Source organism: Petaurus breviceps, unplaced genomic scaffold (assembly GCF_028583685.1).
Source record: "Petaurus breviceps papuanus isolate PSGF00001 unplaced genomic scaffold, PetGlider_PUasm1.0 90895, whole genome shotgun sequence".
NCBI lineage: Eukaryota > Metazoa > Chordata > Mammalia > Diprotodontia > Petauridae > Petaurus > Petaurus breviceps.
Genome location: NW_027187372.1, coordinates 21,944,349 through 21,967,784, shown reverse-complemented (window position 1 = coordinate 21,967,784; position 23,436 = coordinate 21,944,349). Strand labels below are relative to the sequence as shown.

General features: G+C 35.0%; 1 protein-coding gene across 4 annotated transcripts in view; it reads left to right on the top strand.

The window, feature by feature from the left end:
* The window catches only part of DENND1B (DENN domain containing 1B), a 373,059-nt gene that overhangs the window by 158,064 nt on the left and 191,559 nt on the right, over positions 1-23,436 (top strand). For all 4 annotated transcript variants that reach the window (XM_069074484.1, XM_069074485.1, XM_069074482.1 and 1 more), the window contains 2 exons: positions 7,310-7,359; positions 18,921-19,040. In XM_069074484.1, coding sequence (XP_068930585.1) covers positions 7,310-7,359; positions 18,921-19,040 — 170 coding nt within the window. The remainder of the gene's footprint in view (positions 1-7,309; positions 7,360-18,920; positions 19,041-23,436) is intronic.

The window sequence follows — 23,436 nt, the reverse complement described above, 5'->3', positions numbered from 1 at the left end:
TCGACATTGTTGAGCACCGTCTTCTTGACACTCTCTTCATTCTAGGTTTTCAGGATATCGCTCTCCCCTGGTTCTCTTTCTACATGGACCTCCTATGGACCAATCCTTCTTAGTCTCCTTTTGTGGATTTTTTTCTTTAATACTTCCTCTAAGTTATATGGATATCCCACAGGATTCTTTGCTGAGCCTCTTCTCCCTATTTGTTACTTCACTTGATGATCTTCCTTGGATTTAATTATCATCTCTACTCTGATGATTCTCCAATTTATCTATCTTGCCCTGAGTTCTCTGATGACCTCCAGTCTTACATCCCTAACTGCCTTTCAGACATTTCAAACTAGATGTAGTAGACATTTAAACTCAGCATGTCCAAAATGAGCTGCTTATTTTTCCTCCTAAACATTCCCCCCACCTCTGTCCTAATTTCTCTATTACTGTTGAGGGCAACCACCTTTTTAATTCCTCAGGCTTATAGTCAACCTAGGTGATGTCCTCTGCTTTATACTCTCATCCCTCTTATCTAATCTATTGGCTATGCCTTTTGATTTTACCTTTGCAGTGTTTTTCAAATGTGCTGCACTCTCTCCTCAGATACCGCCATCATTCTGTCATAGGCCATCATCAACTCATGCCTAGGCTATTGCAGTGGCCTACCATTAGGTAGGTCCATCTTCCATTTAACTGTCAGTGATTTTCCTAAAGTGCAGATCTTATCATGTCATACTACCCCCAAACCACCATTCATTAAACTCCATTGGTTCCTTTTGTTTCTAGAATCAAAATCCTCTGACAGTCAAAACTCTTCATAACTTGGGACCCTCCCATCTTTCCAGTCTTCTTATATCTTAGAACCTGCTTCTTTGATCTAGTCACACTGGCCTCCTTCCTGTTTCTTGAACTAAATATCCCCTTTCTTGTAATTTTCTCCCTCCTAATCTCTGCTGACTGAATTCCCTTTCCTTTAAGGCCCAACTAAAACCCCATATTCTATAGGAAGTTTTTCTTAACCTCTCTTAATTCTAGTACCTCCCCACTTTAAAATTCTGATTTATCTTGTATATAGCTTATTACATGTATGTATACGTACACACACATATATATTTATATTTTTGTTTATTGTCCCCTTCCATTAGATTGTGAGTTCCTTGAGTTCAAGGACTTTCTTTTGCCTCTTTTTGTGTCCCCGGTATTTAGTACACTACCTGTCAGGTAGTAGGTTCTTAATGTTTATGAACTGACTACTGATTAAGTGCTACAGATAAAAGCAAAAAGAAAGACAGGAGACTCCTGAAGGACCTTATTTTCTAATGAGGGAAGACAACACATAATAGAGAGATAACAGGGAGTTAGTTGAGAATAAAATTTTCCACTTATAAAACATTTTAATGTTTAATAGTGCTTTATATACATCTAGTAATTACTATAGGTCATTATCCCCATTTCACAGATGAGGAAACTGAAGCTCAGAGATTTAAATGACTTGTCCATGGTCACCCTGTCAGTAAATGTCATGATTGGATTTCTTTTTTTTTTTGGAGGGAAGTTGGGGTTAAGTGACTTGCCCAAGGTCACACAACAAGGTTTGTGTGTGTGTGTGTGTGTGTGTGTTAAGTGTCTGAGGTCAGATCCGAACCCAGGTCCTCCTGACTACATGGCCGGTGTTCTATTCACTGTGCCACCTAGCCGCCCCTTTAAATGGATAATTTTTATTTTTTATTTTTTTGCTTTTTGGAGGGCAATTGGGGTTAAGTGACTCGCCCAAGGTCACAAGCTAATTTTGTGTTAAGTGTTGGAGGCCAGATTTGAACTCAGGTCCTCCTGACTCCAGGGCCAGTTTTTTTTTTTTTATTCACTGTGCCACCTAGCCGCCCCCATAGTTGGATTTCTAATTGTTTTTAAGACCAGATATTGTACTGTATTTACTATATTATGCTGATACTATTATTAGACAACAAGTCTCATTTCTTGCTCCTAGCTGTAATGCCTCTCTGGTATATATATTCTTCCTGTTTCTATCAGTTTTATTGTTATTACACTATAGCCACTTTCATATAAAACTCAGTTTGTCTTCCCTAGATTCCAAGTCTACTTTGTAATGAACAAAAACAACTAATATTGTGACAATTTCTGATGTTGTGGTCCATTTTTGAGCACATTTATGACTACGCAACATTTTGCCCTGAGTCCTCCTCTCTACTAAGGACTTTGTCATTTACATTCAGGAAACATTAATGGTATTTTCAGTTACTCAGAATTTGGTTTTCTTTTACTGATCTTTTCACTTCACATTTGATACATAAATTTTTAACAAGAGAAACAGGTAATTATTATGATTGCCAGTTATTCCTTTTATAGAAAGGGAAAGGATATTTAAATCAGAATGATACAATTTTGATTCAAGTTTTCCAGCGGCTCTACAATTTCATCAATTTCCCTCAGTAATACAGAATTACATTTCCAAGATGGCTCATCTCATGTGACTTTTTATGTTCTCCCAAAGTTCATTTTATTTTTTTTGGGGGGCTTTCTGTTCTTTTGACATTGAGAAGATGCCAAGGGAGCCAGAGACTTTACATTCCTTATTCTTCCTACTTGATATGTATTGAGCCCATCTTTTTCCATTGTAATACTAGCACCTCTCAGAGTTGTTGTGAAGATCAGGTGACATAATAATTATAAAGCACTTGTCATAGTACCTAACATATAGTAAATACTGTATAAATATTAGGTATTATTTCTTACTGAGGCTATTGTCTATTTGCTATATCTGTTCACAATCTGAACACTTGTGGATATCCCTGTGGATACTTTAGACTAAATTATTTTGAGTGATTATGGAACTCAATCAAGGTTCTGCAGTGCTCTGTGGGCTTGATGAAATCAGTACAGTTTTAGCTGCACTTAGGAGAATTTGGAAGACCTCTTCATTTATAGGAAGTTCCTTTTCAACTGAATCTGTGCTGGATTTCTGTGACACTGGCAATTATATGACCTCTTCTCAGCCTGGCTTCATATTGATAATGCCGTGGTTATCACATACGGTCATCTCTCATGTTGTATATTTAAAGGAAAATTTGTTAGCTTTGAAATATATATAAACTATTCCTTATTGGAAGAGTGCTTTTAATGTGACATTTCTTTTGGAATCAATTGCTTTTTTATAGCCAATACATAGTTATACATAGACATAGATATATATACATATAAATAGATGTACATATACGTATATAAGTTATAGTAGAAAGAATACTGGTTTTGGAGTCAGAGGGCCCGTGTTCAGATCTCATCACTAGTGCTTGCTACCTGCATTTCAGTTTTTTCATCTTACAAAACGAAGCATAGGATTTATGGTCTCTGAGGTTTCTTTCAGCTCTCTATGTCTTTTCTATGATCTGGTATGATCAGTATCTTTCAGTTAATTGTGTGATAGTAAAGCTGTGGTCTTTTGTGGATTATCACTTGTTATTCTTCTATCAGTTTTCTTCTATTACCATTATCAAAGATGCCCTCCATTTGTGTAGCTTTTTTCTAATAAAATTTTATATAAATGGTTTTGACATGAATGTTGGTAATTCTTTTATTGGTAATTATAATAATCAAAGGCTGTAAGCAAATACTTCTCGAAATAAGAATTGAAAATGATTTACTATATAAAAATATGATCCAAATCTTTCGTAATAAGAGAAATGGACTCTGAGGTTTTACCTCATATCCAGCAAATTGCCAAAGATAACAGAAGATAAGAAATAGTTAACGTTGGAGAGAATTACAGAAAGAAACACACACTAATACATTGTTGATGGAGCTATGAATTAGTACAGATGTTCTGGAAAGTGCAAATAAAATGGCTATGTCAATTCCACTTGAATCCTAGATTCCACTATTGGGCCTATACCCCAAGGAAATCCTTGACAAATAGAAGAGATATACTAATACACCAAAATATTTATAGCAACATTTTTTTGTAGCATTAAAAACTAGAAACAAAAGTAGATCATGGAGGTAAATTGATGAAGAACCTCTCTGTTATCTATTATGAAACGTATTTGTGGGGGAATATGGTCATATATACATAAATATATTGCATTTTGTCATATATCCTTTATGAAATTGTAGAATTATAATAAAAATGTAAAAAGAATAATTACAAATTCAATTTTTGATATGAATTTTCTTGCTACAATTTTTGTTCATTCTTTTTTTTAAATTTTACTTTGTGTCTTCTTATCTAATGAAAATATTATTCTTGGGTGACAGTGACCTGTTAATTATTAAATCTGGTAGGTAAGAAAGTTGAAGACTCAGAAAATACTATTTGAAGTTTTTTAAGTTGTTTCCCTGCTTATTCTCTCCTACCAAGATTTCTAGAAAATTGGTTTCCTGGCTCTCTTTCTACTTGTCTGCTTTTCCTTAGTCTTATTTTATGTTTGATTATGTCTCTCATGACCTAAGCGTGTATGTTTCTCTGAGCTTTGTTGTAGGCCTGTTCTTTTTTCTTATATGTTTGTTTATTTGTTGGTTATTTTTTGGTGATATAGGAAGAAAGCCAGTCTATGTATATCCTCAAATTACTATTTCCAGCTCTCCCTCTCTCTCTCCCTCTCCATCTCTCTCTCTCCCTCTCCCCTTCCCTTCCTTCCTCTCTCTGTCTCCCCCCCCCCTTTGTCTTTCTTGCTGGGGATACATTTTGTAGGGAAAAGTTTTTGGTCATTTAGTAAAAAATATTTATAAGTAATTATTCACAATTTTCTGTTCAGCTTTCGATTTTTCTTTATGTTACTTTTTTAAGCAGGTAGACCATATTTAGTCTTGATTCATAAATTTTTATGTGTGGAAGAATTGAGATGTTAGGAAAAATAAAATAATGACCAAATGGTTACAAGATTCAGAATAAATAAATCTTATTTATTGTGATTTACATGAACTATTCATTTATAAATAGCAGACTAAAGGGAAATTGGTGCTTGCTAAAGAATGTATGGTTTAAAATGATAACTGTAATATGTGAAAGACAAGCTAGTATGATAAGGGATTGTTTCAAAGCATATTATATTTAAATTCCAATTTTATGCCTTTATTAATACTTTCTTATGCATTTGCATATCCTATTTTCAATTAACTAATGCTGTTGAAAGGATATAATCCAAAAAATATTTAAATGCTTCATCCCCTGCCTTAAAAAAATATTTCAGTTTGAATTGTACCTGTAATTAAGGAAGAAAACTGAGCCCTGGGAGCTAGGTAGGACTTCCAGCTATTGATCTGTGTAAACCCAGCTTACACTGTCAAGGGAGAAACAGTCAACTGCTGAGCTGCTTTGTCACTGACATAAGCTGAGGGAGGATTTTTTTGTCTATACTGTTTATACACCAGTCTATAGACCTGCTGGCTGGTTGAATTTTAAAGAGTGCGGAGGTTTAAAGACTTGTCCCCTGAGGGATGCTCCTGCCAGTTGGGAAGCGAGCTGAGGCTGTTTCGCAGAAGTTATGTGCATGTGTGTTAGTTGGGACGAAGATATAACGGGGGAGGGGTGGGAATTTCAGTAATGAATGGGGAAGCAATAAAGTATATTTGAGTTTAAAAGCTGATACATGGTGTATTATAATTTGTACATATTTCAATTAAAGTGTAGCATTTTAAACACTGATGGGCTTTTAAAATGTATTTCACAACTAGATATTGAATATATAAATAGTATATGATGTTCACCTGTAATTAAATCTTCCCAATGTGGTAAACATGATTTTTGTAGTTACTACATTAAACAATCTACAAATAAGAATGATTACAAAATGAAAAATCTCATTTTCATTTTTTAGCATAAGTGGAGGTGATTGAGTCAATGTCTTTGATATCAATTTATTAATATTTTACTGCATTAGCAATTTTTGTGCAAGTTTTGTTTGTTTTGAGTTTAATTTGTTTGATTATCTGTCTTGTTATATCCATGGTAAAACTGCTAGCAGGATCCTCTGAGGATATTTTTTGTCTTTACCCCTCTTATAAAGGGATTTTCACAAACTAGACAGTGTCCTGCTACAAAGATAGCATATTGTCTTTTACTGTGTCTTATTCTTTCTGTCTTAGTAAGTTAAAGGTATTGATACAATCTCTCAGGTACAAGAATTGTAACTTTATAATGGGTCACTTTCTGGTAATATCTTGAAAGAGTCTCTGAAAATAAACTCTATTTTGGACTTCAGAACATTCCAGTTGATCCTCATTTTTGTGATTTTTCCCAAATACATACTTTAATGATAAAGAATTTGGGAATAGAAAAGTTTTCAGTATACTGTACACAGATTTTTTTTTTGCCCTATTGAAACAAATATTGAAAACCTGATACTTTGCCCTCGATTAATATGTATCCCTGAAAGGATGTTTAAAGATATATAAAGATAGAGATGTTTTTCTCTCTCTGTACTATCTTTATCTCTAAAACATGAATTAATTTTCAGAGCATTTTACTAGGAAATATGGAAATATTCCTCCTTTTCACATTGTCACATTATTGGTAATTGTTTGTGTTTTTCTGCATTTGCCTGATGAACTTGTTTTTTCTTATCATTAGTTATTTTTGTAGTTTTCAGGTACTGAGGCTATTTTGTTAATTTTAATTTATTGCTAAACATCTTAAAAATATACAGGTTATAAATACTGTACTATTTAATTCAGTTGTCTTTATGACTTTTTTAGAGCGAGATTTGTAAAGAAATTTAGTTGTAAAGGGTTAACTTTGTAAATGCCTTTTTTTAAACCAGTGGAAGATCTTTTTTAAACATTTGACTGTGAAACATGTAGAGTTGTTATACCTCTCAGTAATTCATTCTGCTGCCAACTTCATTCCCCTTTCTCTGCCTGCATTTTAATTGAAACAACATTTATATTTTTGAGCCAGGATCTGTCAGAAGTCCCTGTGGCTAGTCTGTGGTACAAGTAGCAGCAGACGTGGCTTACCCATATGGTGCGGTGCTTCTTGTAAAATCCATATGGCCTTGTTGAAGGGAATCCCAGCGGGGATGTGAAGGGTGTTAATACCCTTCAGGCCAGGCCTTTCCCTCCTGGGGCTTCCATGGCATTGTCTTTGCAATCTGCCAAAGCACAAACATAATTCCTTTTTAATAATCAATTATTTTAGGCTAGGAATTTGTGTTGTAGTTCTTGGGAGGGAAATCTGTGTGTGTGTGTATACATACATATATAATATATATGTTAAACTTGTTTTTATAGAAAACATCATAGAAGAAAATGTCAATTGTAAAATTTGAAAAAAACATTGATTAAAATTTGTTTTTATTTGCATTTTTAGGAAGTCCTACAGAGTGTGCCAAAGTTCTGTTTCCCTTTTGACATTGAAAGGTACAGTATAATTAATTCATATAATTTTAACCTTATGATAATATATCTTAAAAGCTATTTACTGCACATATTTTCAGTAAAAAACAATTTTCCTTTCTTTGTAGTATTTAGTAAGCAAAATATTTAAATGAAGTAATCATTATTATGGATTAAGGTACTTACTAAACTGTCAAATATTCTGTTTTATTCTCTTCTCCACAGACCAGTGTGGAAGTTAGTTGTCAGTTTCTCCCATTTTCTCCCTTTGTTTTTCAGGAACATGTAAACCCTAGCAGAAGCATTTTAATATGTGCTTAGTTAAAACCTTAGAGTTATATCTTTTGATATAGATGTATAGATCCTAGTTTCTCTCTTATTTGTGCCTAATTGAAAACACCATCTGTGTAATATAAAGTTTGAAGGTAGTTGTCTATTAAGAATAGATTTATGGAAATAGTGCATTGTACTAGGGGAAAAAAATCTAACATGTTTGGAAATCTCTTGTTTGTTGTTCACTGAACAAATAATAGCTGAAGTATTGAATAACTATAAGATTGAAATTTCTTCTGAGTGTTTTATAGTTCCTGATAGAAAAATCAGATCATTTGTTAGTTTCTTTGTCATTGGTGTACATTGTTAGCAAGTTATTCTGAAATCAGCATTATATTTTAGTGAAATGATGATAGATTGTTATGACTCTTGGGTTTTTAAGATTTGCTGTGTTATTGATAAATCCTTATATTACTAGCTTTAAGAGATACAATGAATTCTTAAGAAGTTTGAAGGAAAAGTTCTCCTGCTGACCACGTAGATATTCCTTAAGAAATATCATGGAAAAATGTAAAGGAAAAAGCCATGAAATGAAGATATGGAAATTGTATATATATTGTTTTTAATGAAGTTGTTTATGTAACTTTTAAAATGCGGGCAATAGCATTCCTTAAATTGTGTGGTATTTTCAGTGGTTAAACTTGTAGTGTATAAGCTTAAACCATTTAGGAGCACCAGTGCACCAATAGTGATATCACTCCTTTTTAGAATTCATTTAAGCACTTCAAAACCAAAATTCAAGTGCCATGGGTGTTTAGTTTTGGAGTATGGAGTCAGGTAAGGTTCTGTTACTGCCCTCCAGTGGCAAGAATGTAGTCAATAGTGTTTCAGAGAGAGAGAGAGAGAGAAAGAGAGAATTTTACACATAACACAACACACAGGCACACACACACATATGCATTTATTATGTGACCCAAAAATACAGTTTCAGTCTAAGTCATATTGTACCTTTGATATAATAAGCATAGCTACTTATTATTCATACAATTATAATTTATCTCATGCATTAGCTTAAATTGCTCATAATTAACTTAATTTTCTGTACAAAATGCATTTAGTTTATTTTTAAAAACCTGTATTTCAATAATATAGAAATCTGTCAATTTTTTAAAAATAGGCTAAATACAATTTCTTTTTTCTTTTTGGAGGGGGGAGGGCAGGGCAATTGGGATTAAGTGACTTGTCCAAGGTCACATGGCTAGTCTAGTAAGTGTTAAGTGTCCGAGGTTAGATTTGAACTCAGGTCCTCCTTACTCCAGGGCCAGTTTTCTATTCACTGTGCCACGTAGCCGCCCCTTAATTACAATTTCCAGTCGTTGGTTTTAATAACTTAGATTTTTGCAGGACTTTTTTGTGTCAAAAGAAGCAGTTATAATTTTTAAAACTGTAGAGTTTTCTTTCTACAAGTTCTGAGATATTATTGAAGAATAAAGTAATACTGCTTTGAAATCTTCATGTACTATGAGATGTCACTTTTACATGTTAAGGGGAGGCTATTCAGCTAGGAATTAAATATTCCAGTGGTTACTGATTAATTACTGGTCAGTTAAGGACTTGGATGAATTAAATGACTATTGCCACAATGCTTATAAAGAAGGTTGAAATGTCATTAAAAAGAACAGAGATGGGGGATATTTGTATATGTGTATGGAGAGGAGATATGTGCTGGAAAAGTCTTTTTGAGAACAGTGAAGGATCAATTTGCAAAGCATCTGATGGGGATGAGGTGGGGAAGGAGGGAGCAGAATCTTGCACTTATAAATGAGTTGGGTCCAGAATTAAATAGGAGCATAAGAGCAGTCTAGTTTGCTTTTGGGAAATTAGAAACCTCCTTTGATGGTCCCAGAATTTTCAAATAAACAAAGGCCCATCTTTTTAATACTTAGACTAGTGGTATTATATGGCTACAATTCACAGAACATCTTATTCCAACTCATGCCCTTATATACTCCATCAAATACTGTTCACTTCCCATTTACTCAAATTATTAATTTCCAGTGATGTACTCCTTCACCCCACCTAACTGAGCTACATTAAAAGATGGGTCAAGACCTTTGATCTTATAATCACCTAAATGTTTTACTTTTATGTCATGATTTCTGAAATGTATTTATCTGATGATAATTTTTTATCACTCCATTTTTCTTTCTGTTTAATGACCCCTAAACTTTTTTATCATCCTTGCCTCTTCATCCAGTGTTTCTACCTTCATTTCTTTGCTACACCATCGTCTCTGTGTAGATTACACTCTCTTCCTTTCTTAAGGACCCCTTATTAAACCAGTTCAGCTTTACACTGTCCTCTTCTCTTGAGTCCTTTGCCCCCTTATCCAATAGTTAATTCTGCTCTACCATGCCCCAGCCATAGATTATTCCGATCATTGGCTGCCTTCACTCCTCTTCACATGCACCTGATTGAAGCTAGATAAACTTATTAAATTGTGCCAATTGCAGGAGTGTGCTAGCAAATGTTTAACAAAGTAACTCTCCTGGGGGAAAATGTATACATATACTTTTAAATTTAATCAATATTATTATTATTTTTTCCATCACTTTGTCAAGTCTAGATAGTCAACAGAACAAGAGGTACAAATGCTCACATTAAAAATTTAATATTCAGCTCTTATGAGCCAGTTTGACTTGGCTTCAGAACACCCCTGCTTTCTGGGTCTACTGGGTACCCATGTGTGCACATAATCTCACTGGGTCCTTGTTGTGGCAATGTAATGTTTTACACCCTCCCTATAAACAATTCATTATTTCAGTCACCACAATGGATTTTTCAGAACTTTCCCTTTCTCCTCAAACCTCACATGGCTCCTACCCCCTCAATCTTTTCACTCAGAAACTTGATACTTATTATAGTAAAAAAAAAATCTTTGAGAAACTTGATACTTATTACACTGAAAAAATTCAGTGAGATCTACTTTTCCCCTCCTCTTCATCTCACGTTACTTAGATATATTCCCCTCCTGTGTCTACAAGCACAAGTAATCTCTTTCTGTCCTGTCTATTTCAGCAGAATGACCACTCTTATTTCTGTTGTTTCACTAATCTGCAGGGTCTTCCTATGTACTGACTGCTTCCTTGCTGCCTACAAACATAAAGCCATGTCTCATCATCCTTAAAAACTGCTCACTTGATTAGTTCATCTCTTTCAGCAATCATCCTATATTTCTACTCTCTTTTGTAAATAAACTTTTCAAGAAGATCATTTATAATCAACTTCCCCTTCCCTTGCTTTAAAATTCTACAGTTTGATTTCCATTCTCATCTTTCAACTAAAATTGTTCTCTCTAAAGTTCCAATGACTTCTTAATTACCAAATCTAATGGCCTTTTAAAAATCCTCATTCTGCTTGACCTCCCTGCATCCTTTGACACTGTCAGTCACACTCTTCTTGTTACTCTACTCTCTAGGCTTTTGTGGTATTGCTCTTCCTTGGTTCTCCTTCTATCTATCTGATAGCTCCTTCTCATTCTTTTTTTCTGGATCTTCATCCAGATTGTGCCCAGTAAATTTGGGTACCCCACAGGACTCTCTCCTGAGCCCTTTTCTTTTACTGTACTCTCTTGCTTAGTGATTTAATGAATTCCTATGAATTAATCATCAGTTTATGTGGACGATTCTCATATTTGCCCAGCCCCAATCTGTTTCCCGAATTACAGTCTTGCCTGTTGAACATCTCAAATTGGATGCTGCATAGACCTTTCATATTTAACATGTCCAAAACTGAACTCATTATTTTCCCACCCTGTCTCCCCAAGAAAGAAAAAAGATAATCCCCTCTCTTCCTAACTTCTCTATTTGAGTATTGAGAGTACCACAATCTTCCCAGTCCCTCATTCAGGTTCTCAACCTAGATATTGTTGACTTATCATTCCTTCCCAGTCACTGCCAATCTGTTGTCAATCCTATCAATTCTATATTTGCAACATCTTTTGTATGTGCCTGCTTCTCTCTTCTGATACTGCCACAACCATAGTGCCCTCATAATCTGATGTCAGTTGCTATTGCAATAATCATTCATTTGGTCTCCCTGTGTTTAGTTTCTCTTCACTATAATTATACCACATTTTTTTTGGTGATCATCACATGATTCTACTGTAGACCCAGTGATTATTACATCCATTGCAATATGTTATTTTTAGAGGATTCTGGGAAGATGGCAGAGTAGGTCAGAAAATTCCAGACTCTCCAGATTTCCCCCACAAACAAAACAAAATAGCACCTCATGGTGAATGTAGAGCAGTAATAACAAATAAGAATTGGAGCAGCACAGTGATCCCTCTGGGATGACCAGACAAGATCCAAAGAAAAATCACGGGACCAAGGTTTGGTCCTTGTGAAGTGTAAAACACCTCTAGACTATTTCCGCCAAAACAGCAAGCCTCAAGGTCTGTAGCTAACTGGGTTGGAAGGTAGCCTGGGCCCCAGCTTCAGGAATATTAACCTCCTAGACAGTGTGGGGACAGTGTGAGGAGCTGGGTATCTGAATGGGGGGAAAATTAGGGGAATCTCTGCTCGTAAGGGATGCCTGGCCCAGCCATGCTGCTAAGATGTGACTCTCAGCAGCAAGGAACCAGCACACATCTAATGAGTGCAGAAGCAGTGGGACAGGGATGCCACTGCCTTTGGGCATTTAGAGGAGGGTGGAGTTCTTGGTTTTGGTTCCAGGCCAGAGGGGAGAACTGAAGGAGGATCTGAGGCCAGAGGCACAGTCCTCCATACCACAGAACTAGGGGCAATTACAATAATAAGCTGCTACAAATTAAAAAAAAAAAAGAGCAGGCAAAGGAGAAAGAAACCAACTATAGAAAGTTACTAGGAGAATAGAGAATACTGGGTTTCATCATCAGAGGAGGATGCTGAAGCAAAAAAATCCTCTTCTACCCCAAAGAGTGACATCAAATGGCCACCTCCCCTAAAAGAATTAATAGAAGAACTTTAAAAAGATTTTAAAATTCAAATGAAAGAGGTTGAAGAAAAATTTTTTTAAAAACAAGAGCAATCCAAGAAAAACAAGACAGTTATGAAAAGAAAGTCAGCCAACTGGAAAAGGAGATCCATGATCTTAAGGAAGAAAACTACTCCTTGAAAATGAGAATTGGGCAAGGAGAAACCAGAGAAGTCATAAAAGATAAAGAAAAAATAAAATATAAAGGATGAAAAAATAAAGAGACTATGAAACATCTCATAAGAAAAACTGATCTGGAGAACAGATCAAAAAGAGAAAACATGAGCATAATTGGAGTACCTGAAAGCTATGATCAAAAAAAGAATTTTGATAAAATCATACAATAATTAAAGAAAATTGTCCTGCAATGTTAGAAAAAGAGGGAAAAGTAGAAATGGAAAAATCTACCAATCACTTTGAAAGAGATCCTATGAGGAAAACCTATAGGAATGTCACAATTAAATTCTGAAAACCCCAGCTAAAGGAGAAAATAATATGAGTGGCAATGAAAAAAAAATTCAAATATGGTGGAGTCACAATTAGAATCACACAAAACCTAGCAGCAAGGACACTAAAAGACCACAAGTCTTGGAATACTATATATTAAAGAACAAAAGAACTGGGGTTGAAGTTTAAAATATCATACACAGCAAAGTTATGCATAATCTTAAATGAAAAAGAAAAGGAGATTCGTTGAATTGCCAGACTTTTAGGATTTTGTTGCCAAAAAAACTCTCAAGTCAATAGAATTGCATTTTTCCATAGACAGTTTGACATACAAGATCCAAGAGAACTGTAAGGTACACATCAAAGTCTAGAAAGGACTCAATAAGGACAGACTGTTTACATTTTATATGAGGAAATGTAAAATGTTTATCTAAGATTGTTATTAGTAATTGGGTAGTTTGAAAGAAAGATTGGGGTAGACCTGAATATGATGCAATTCTAAAAAGTAACCATTTAGGAAAAGGTAAAAAGAGTAATTACAAATGAGGTGCAAGAGGAAGAATTGTCACAGAGAAATTAGGGGAGGGGGGCTAGTAGTTTTGGAATCCTACTCTCATTGAGAATGGATTAAAGAGGGAGTAAGGCATATATATCTAGAAGGTTATAAAAGGTTTCTAAATTTGGAAAGAAATAAAAGGCTTAGAGGATAGTGAATGGGGAGGGTAAAAGGGAGGGATTTTTAGGGGGAACCCTACTCACATCAGATCTGGGTTAAAGAGAGAACAACATATACATTTAGAAGGGAATAAAAGTCTTCCAAATTTATAGAGAAATAAGAAGAAGAGGGAATAGGATAAGGGCTGGATGTATAGAAGTGTGTTTAAATTAATGGTAATGGGAGGATAAGGGAGGGATCTTTGGAAGGGGAGGTAGGTTAAGTAATAGGAGGGCAATGTAGCAGGTAGAAGCAAAGTAGAGGGATCAGGAGGGATAGGAAATAAGAGATAAACATGAATATAAAATAAAGATCAGGAGTAGAATTTATTAGGAAAAAAAGCAGGGGTAATAATCATGATCTCAGACACAGAATTAAAATAGATTTAAGCAAAAGAGAAAAATAGAGAAACTACATTATATGTCAGCCATATTAACCAATACTTATTTAGACTGTTTAAAATAACTAGATAGTATAAGGTTAGAATATTGTTCTGTGGTGTAGGAAATGATGAATTGGTGGATTTAGAAAAATATGGAAAGACTATAACTTATGAAGAAAGAGGTTATACACCCTCAGAGAAACAGAGGACAAATAAGTATAGTATAATCTTACATAGGTACATATGAATATATATGTTTATATGAGTATGGTTAAAGATACCAAAGTATTTATATGTATATATAAGTGAATGCACATGTATGTTATGGGTATGTGTGTATACGTATATACCCATATTTATGTGTGTATATGTGTACACACATGCACACGTGTATGTGCATGTATGTATGTCTGTACACACATGTGTATAGCTCCATGCTGAATTATAGCCTTCTTGGGTGGGGAGGATGGGGGGAAAAGACAAAAAGAAAAAAGTTCACAGCAAAGAACAAAAGAAAACTTACAAGGAAGCAAAAAAAAGATTGACAGCTCTGAACACAATGCATGGTATTTACTATGTAGGCTTTCTTGAAATGGAAATTTAATGCTGTATGTTTTGAATCCTCTTATTTTCTGCTGCATTTGTGGCAGTCCTTTTTTTTTTCTTATTTTGTATTGTTTTAATGTTTAAGTTTATAATATATTTCTTTTTCTTATTGTGTGTTTAAGTTCTAGTATTTAAGTTTAAAATAAATTAATTTTCAAAATATGTTATTTGTAGAGAAATTTTAAATATTCTTAATAATAACAGTTATCATCAGGATGAAACATCTCAATTCCATTTTCTAAAACATTTCCTTTTCATTTCTTTCCAAAGCTTTGCGTTTTAAGAAGTATTTCATTTTGTGGAACATATATAGCAATAATCCCAAGATCACAGTCAACCACAAAAAAAAGAAATGAAAAATCAATCTGTTTATTTTCTTTTTCCTGATAATATCAACAACAGTGATAATATGTTCATGCACACATATGTAGTGAAATTCTGTTAATATCAGTGGATTAATTTGCCCTGATTAGCACTGCAAACACTTTAGGATAATAGTTTGGGAAAATACTTGATAAATGTTGGATTCATCTTTGCTTTCGTTTTATCTGGTAGCTTTCCTTATTTCTTGAAGTATTTCATGTGTGTGTGTGTGTGTGTGTGTGTGTGTGTGTGTGTGTGTGTGTGTAGCAGCAAGCACCCTGGCATACCTAGGATGGCTGCTAGCACAGGTTCTTTGATTTGCTTTTCTAAAGGAAAGCAACTCAAAAAGGGTTAAACGATCTTACTTTAATCAGTTGAACATATCATTTACCTAGTTCAGTGGAAAAAGTCAGCACCCTGAACTTCAGAGAATTCAGACAGAAGTTACAAGCAGACAGAAATACAGACAGAAAATAACACAGTTCAACAGACAGGGCTTCTAGCTGTTTGACCATTACATCCATGCTGAGTTAGTTACCAGAGAGAGAAGCACCAACATCTGGGTTTTCAAAGCTGGGGGCTCAACAGCTGTCCAGAGTCTCATCTGGCCAAATCATACAGCTTTTTCCAAAGTGAGCTGCAAAGCAAAACCTCGCCTCAGAGGTGTATATATATAGCCTTCTCCAGGGTCAGAGAATATCACAGCCCTCATGACCCACTTGACTACAAAGTAACAAAAGTTGTGCCTTCCTGAAAAACAAGCCTCCCTCAAAGCCTGCTTCTCCTATGGGCTCTGCTCCACCCTTCAACAAACTCTTCCCACCACAGGTTCCATGTGACCACATTCAGCCTATTAGGAGGCAAAGTTTATTTTCAAATCAGGAAAGGTCCTCAAGTTCAATTTAGGCTTATTAAGGGGTAGGGAAGGCCTTCAAATTTCCCTTTACTATTACATTATGTAATGTTCATCATTTGTTTTCAAAGAGGACCAATGACATCATGAGTGATAACTTCCTTGTGAACTGGATTTAAGTGAGGTAGAATTGTACAAAATTGTTAGCCTCATTCTCTTCCTGAGTCATCAAAGTCCAGTGCCAAGACAAAAGTCAAAATGACTGGTGATGGCCCAGGATGCAGTAGATGACCTTGGTGTCTTTGATGTCCGACCAAGCTGTAAGCATTTCATAGAGTCTGCTTCATCCACATTCATGACTATTGAAACAAATTGTTTCTGCCTGCCTATTCCCATGGGGAAAGTCTTCACATACTTGGGGTAGCCATCCCCTAACTCACCAAAGGTTTGAAGGCTGTTTGTAATCTTCATCCTGGTTTACTTTGTCTACTGAGACGACTTACCAGGGTGTGGGCACTATGCATACTATAGCTTCTTGGAGCCACAGCCAACGGGTGAAAGTTGGGTGAAGGTAGACACCAAAGGTAGGTGAGCAGACCCGAAAAGGGCTCAACAAGCCTTCACATTAAAGTGCTAGTCCTCCTGAAAGTCATGATCAGAAAGAACCTAGACATCATCTTTCAAGAAATTATCCAGGAATTCCACATGAATCATCTTCATTTTTATATATTACTAACCAAGCCCAGCAGAAGAGATAGAAAGAGAAATTCCATTTAAAGTTACTGTAGACATTATAAAATATTTGGGAATCTGCCTGCCAAAACAAACCCAGGAACTAAATGAACAAAATTACAAAGCACTTTTTGCACAAATAAAGTCAGATCTAAATAATTGGAAAAACATCAGTTACTTATGGGTAGGGCAAGCTAATATAATAAAAATGACAATTCTACCTAAATCAATCAACTTATTCTAGTGCCATACTGATCAAGCTACCAAAAATTATTTTATAGAGCTAGAAAAATAATAACCGCATTCATCTGAAAGAAGAGAAGGTCCAGAATATCAAGGGAATTAATTTTTTAAAATGCTACAGAAGGTGGCCTAGCCATACCAGATCTTAAATTGTATTATAAAGGAGCAATCATCAAAACTACTTGGTAAGAAATAGAGTGGTGGATCAGTGGAATAGGTTAGATACACAGGACATAGTAGTCAGTGATTATAGTAATCTACTGTTTGATAAACCCAAAGACCCCAGCTTCTGGGATAAGAACTCACTAGAAACTAGGTATTGACCAGCATCTTACATTGTATACCAAAATAAAGTCAAAATGGGTACACAATTTAGATATGAAGAATGATACTTTGAAAAAAGCTGGGAAAGCAAGGAATAGATTGCCTGTCAGATTTATGGAGAACAGTTGGATTTATCACTAAACAAGACATGGAGCCCATTATGTAATGCAAAATGGATAATTTTGATTATATTAAATTGAAAAGTTACTCCACAAACAAAGTCAGGGCAACCAAGATTAGCAGGGAAGTAGAAAACTGGGAAAGAATTTTTATAACCATTGTCTCTGATAAAGGCCTCATTTCTAAAATTAGAGAGAACTGAGTCAAATTTGTAAGAATACAAGTCATTCTCCAATTGATAAATGGTCAGAGAATATGTACAGGTAATTTTCAGAGGAAGAAATTAAAGTTATCTATAATCATAAGTAAAAATACTCTAAATCTCTGTTGATTAGAGAAATGCAAGTCAGAACACTGAAGTACCACATTACACCTATCAGATTGGCTAACACGACAAAACAGGAGAATGATAAATGCTGGAGAAGATGTGGGAAAATTGGAACATTAATGAGTTGTTGATGGAGTTATGAACCAATGCAACCATTCTGGAGAGCAATTTGGAACCATTCCCAAAGGACTATAAAAATGTTTATACCCTTTCACCCAGTAATACTACTTCTAGGTTTGTATTCCAAAGCAATCATAGAAATAGGAAAAGGACATATATGTAAAAAAATATGCATAGCAGCTCTTTTTGTGGTGTCCAAGAATTAGAAATAGAGGGGATGTCCATCAACTGGGGAATGATTGAACAAGTTGTGGTCTGTAAATGTAAAGGAATACTATTGTGCTCTAAAAATGATGAGTAGGTCGACTTTAAAAAAAAAATCTGTACAGACTTGTATGAATTGATGCTATATGAAATGAACAGAATGAGGAAAACACTGTACACAGGAACAGCCACATTGTGCAGTGACTAACTTTAATAGACTTAGCTCTTGGAAAATGCTATCCACATCCAGAGAAAGAAATATGGAGTCTGAATGCAAGATCAAAGCATACTATTTACTCTCTCTCTTTTTTTGTTTTTTGTTTCTTGTGGTTTTTCTCACTCATTCTAGTTCTTCTACAGCATAACTAATGTGAAAATATGTTTCATAAGAATGTATATGTAGACCTTTTATCAGATTGCATACCATGTTGGGGAGGGGAGGGAGGTAGAGAAAATTTAAAACTCAAAAGCTTATGGAAGTGAATGTTGAAAACTACTATTAAATAAATTAATTTAAAACTGAAAAAAAAAATTATCCAGGAAGACTGCCCTGATGTTCTGGAACCTGAAGGTAAAATAGAAATTGAAAGAATTCAGTGATCACATGGACTTAATTGAAAGTTAGGTAATTTCATTAACATTTTAGATAAGTAATTTGTATTTAATAAAATAGATATATAATAACTGCTGTTGTATTGACCATAAAATATTTAGTATTTTAAAAGAATATAGGCGGTGTTAAAGATAAAATATATCTTTAGTTATTAGCTAACAGAAATCCTCAGGATGTGTAGAATTTTTATGGCATCTTTTTTTCTATATTGCATGACTTAATATTTCATAATCTTACTATTTTTAGGGTTTCCCAAAATCAAGTTGGACAACACTTTACTTTTGTGCTCACAGATATTGAAAGTAAACAGAGATTTGGATTTTGTCGTTTAACATCGGGAGGCAAAATTTGCTTATGTATCCTTAGGTGAGTACTTGTAGTAAAGCAATTTATACTACTAGTCATGCTATGGTTTTTTTTTATTTACATTACTTTACATTATGTTTATTTAAGCAGTTTATAACCATATCTCATTGAAAATTGAGAAACATTGGTATGAAACAAAATGTTACTTTTTTTCCTCTGTGCAAAAGTTTGAAATCATTGAAAGAGCAATGAAACTTCATAAATGTAATTTAGCCTCTTTCCCTTCCTCCTATTCAATTATGGAGTTCCGTATATTCTGTATTCACTGACTGTCATAATCTTAACAATATCTATCATCCATTCGACTCACTCTTTGTGAATAATTAAGCCGAATTCTTTTGAATTATTATGGATTTCACATAGGAGGCTTTGCATTATCCACAGGGACTTCTAGAGGATCCCATTGTCTATAGGTAACTCATCCTCAATTTGTACCTTGTTTTGACTGTATTCCCTTGATGTTGGTAAACAGCTTTGGCAAGTATTACTCTCCCTGTTTTATATAAGCCTTGCTTGATATTGATAATCAAATGTTAACTGTACACACTTATCTTTGCGCTTATAACTACAAATGTACTATTTGTTATTCTTTATTGGTACATGGGAAATATCTGCTTGAGAAGAGTATTTTAGAGTTAATTTTACTCTACCCATTCAAATGCTTTTTTCATAGTCCACAGGTTTTAAGCACATTAGGATCTTGTGTCATCTGTTCCTTTCAGTCAGTTTTATGGCTACAAATGTAGTCTTCTATGGAATGGCATTTGTAAAAACCTGTCTTTCCTCTTCTCATATTTTCACTAAGGCTGCCTTTGAAACACATGAAAATCAGTCTTATAAATTCTATAAAGTTGAAAAAGTAAACATCAAAATAGGAGTTCTATATTCTTGCTGTCTTCTTGTTCATATAGTAATGCTGTTATTCCCACAATCATTTGATTCAGTATTCACTTCTTTCAGATATCTTGAGAACTTATCCCTCAGTGCAGTTCTCCGCATATATTACCTCTAGCACAGACCTTGTCAGTGTAGTTTTGGGTTGGTGTAGCTTTTCTTTAGTGTCATTACCACTTCTTGATGTATCAAGTCAGGGCTTATTGGTGGAGAAAGCACTTATTTTTATAAATCTTGACAACTTTTCCCCATATTTCATTTGTCTACCTTTCAATTTCATCCTTAAATGTTTAGGGTGAGGATATGAATCAGTTGAGGCACAGCAACTTTCTGTAGATGCACTTTTATTATTATGAAACCAAAGTCTCCAAGAAATCAAACCTGGATTTCTCAGAAACTATTTACACATTGTTGGTGTAAATAATTTTTAGCCTCTTAGTAAAATCACCATCCCTGTGACTTTTTTTAACCAAAATAGCACTCTCTTATATGCATTCTATTCCTCTATTAGACTATAAGCTCTTTGAGGGCAGGGACTGCCTTGCTTTTAGTATGTTTATCTTTAATACTAAAGTGTCTGAAACATAATGATCACTTAACAAATACTTTTAAATCAAATGATCAATTATATACACAAAGTAGAGTCAAATATTACCAAAAAGATGTGTGACTGGGCCACTGATGTAGTAAGAGTGATGGGTAACAACAGATGCACATCCTGCTTATTGCATTAGTACCTACGTAGTGTCAAGAGATCATGAAAGTTGCCCCGGCCATCTTGGATTAGCCTCCTGTGAAGATTTTTGGGAGAACATGAACAAGAATTTTGTGGGTTGAAAACCTGGGGATGGGTTATGGTCTGTGTCATTCTTTTCTAGACTTATGTCTCTTCAGATCAGTTTCCTCTGGCTCCCTTCTCTGCTAGATACCCTGTCCCCCTAAGATTGCTTTTTGGGTATATCAAGATTTCTGCTTTCTCTTTCCTCAGGGTTGCATCCCAAATTTTTTTTCTCCTCCATGGGGACTCTTGTCTTGAGGATATCTCTCCCCAAAGTCCCACTCTCACATACTTGTCTGTGTGCTATTATTTTGTAGTCCTTACCACCACAGACTTTCTAGGTACCAGAATTCTCATGATGACCTTATCAGTAAAAGATAACTCTTATATTTGACAACTTGCACTTGAAAATGGTAGTATCTTCAATTAAAGTGAAGAAACCAGGAAGAAAAAGTAGGCTTTGGGGGAAAGATGAAAAGGTTGGTTTCATTTATAATAAGTTTGGAGCATAATCTACCCAGTTGACAGTTGGAATTATGTCATGTGCTTAGGAAATAGTGAGCCTTGCAGTTACAGATTGAGTCATGCACATAAACTTAACAGTTTGTTTTTAAAAGAGATAAGATGGAAATAATGTGCATTGAGAAGAGAAAGCTAAGGAGAGAAACCTTAGAAAATATGAATATTTTTGAGGTAGAGAAAGAATAGTAAAACTCAGGATTTGAGAAAAATAAGTTGGATGGGAAAAAATAGAGGTTCTGTGTTGAAGAGTTAGAAAATATGAAAAACATTCTATGCTACATAGAAATGAACAGACTGAAGACTGAGAAAAAGCCCAGTGGATTTATTAATTAGGATGTCATTGATGACCTGTGAAAGAAACCGTTTCAGAATAGTGATAGGGAAGGAAACCAGATTGCCAGGCCTTTAGGAGCATATAAATGGTTTCCTCTGTGAAAATGAGGATCATTTAAGTATTGGCAAAGAAGAAACAAATCTATTGCTTTTTTACAAGTATAATGGTCTATTTAGAGAACCTTAAAATTCAACTACAATTACTTAAAACAGTAACTTCATTAAAGTTGAGGGATATAAAATAAACAGACAAAATTTATCTGCTTTGATGATATACAAAAAGAAACATACTGGCATAGTGTTTGGTGAAGTCCAAAACTCCAACTACTGTATGTCTCATTTTGCATGTTAAATCCTTCACTACTCTTGTTAGGTGTTGAGTAGCATAAAACATCATCAGCCTATTGTGGTTAGTAAGTTCATTGATCAAAATGTTGTCTTTTGTGGTTTTTTTTTTGTCTTTAAAATGTTGTTGTAATTGTATAATTTGTTCTCCTAGCTTACTTCACTCTGCATTATTAGTTCATACAAGTCTTCCCCAGGTTTCTTTGCACTCATCACTTTTATAATTTCTTATGGAAAGCTAAGGATTACAAAAGACAGATGAGGAGGCAGAGCTTTCTAGATATGGGAAAATGCTCAGAAACAGGAACAAGAATGTGTTTGGACAATAAGTAGTCCAGTTTGGTTGAAAGAGTTATGTTCAATAATCCTGAAGATGTAGTCTAGAGCAAGGTAGTGAAGGACCTCCCATTCCAAATGGAGGAGTTCGTATTTTATTCTAGAGATTATAGGGAATCACTGGAGCTTTTTAAACAGTAGGATGATGAGGTCAGTTCTTTTTCTTAGCAATATTACTTTGGCAGGTTTATGAAGGATAGATTTGAAAGGGGAGAGACAGAAGGCAGGGATATCAATTAGGATTCCATTGGAATAGTCTAAGTTAGAGGTAATGAGAACATGAACTAAAGGCCAAATCTAATGGCCTTTTACTTAATCCTTATCCTTCTTAACTTTTGCAACATTTGACAGTACTGACCACCGTCTTGTCCTAGCTACTCTCTCTTCTGGATTTTTATGCCATTATTCTCTACTGGTTGAACTTTTACCTTTCTGACTACTTCTTCTCAGTCAATCTCCTTTCTCCTTTGCTGGTCGTTCATCCACGTTACATCCACTAACTCTTGCTATTAAGGTTCTGCCCTGAACCATCTTTTCTTTTCCCCCTCTACCCTCTTGATGATCTTGTCAGTCAGTCAGTCAATAAATATTTATTAAAGATCTACTATGTGCTAAGTACTGTGCTGAGTGATGGGAGTTCAAAGAAAGGCAAAAACCATCTTGCCTCTCAAAGAGTTCATTCTAATGGAGGATACAGTTGTAAAAAAAATTATGTGTATACATATATACCACTACAAACCCAGAGAAAGGAGAGACTTTATTTATACATACATGCGCACATGCACGTGCACACACACACATACACACACACACACATACACACACACCACATGGTTTTATTTCCAGTACCCATTTCCTGACTCTGAATTATCTGACTTAATTGACTGACTGAATTGACTGACCCCCACATTCCTGAAATGCCTTCCCTTCTACCTCTGCCTCCTAGCTTCTTTGGCTTCCCTTAAATTCTTGCCTTTGCCAAGAAACCTTTCCCAGTCCTGTTTAATGCAGGTCCATTCTAAATTCCAGCCCTACCCCCCCCCCCACCTCCGCCCCCGACACTAAGAAAGAAATGGTCAGATAAGTAAGAAGGTGTAGCAGCAAGCACCCCAAGCGTCCTCAGGGTTTGCAGCTACCACAGGTTCTTGGATCTGTTTTGTTAAAGGAAAGCAACTCAAAATGGATTAA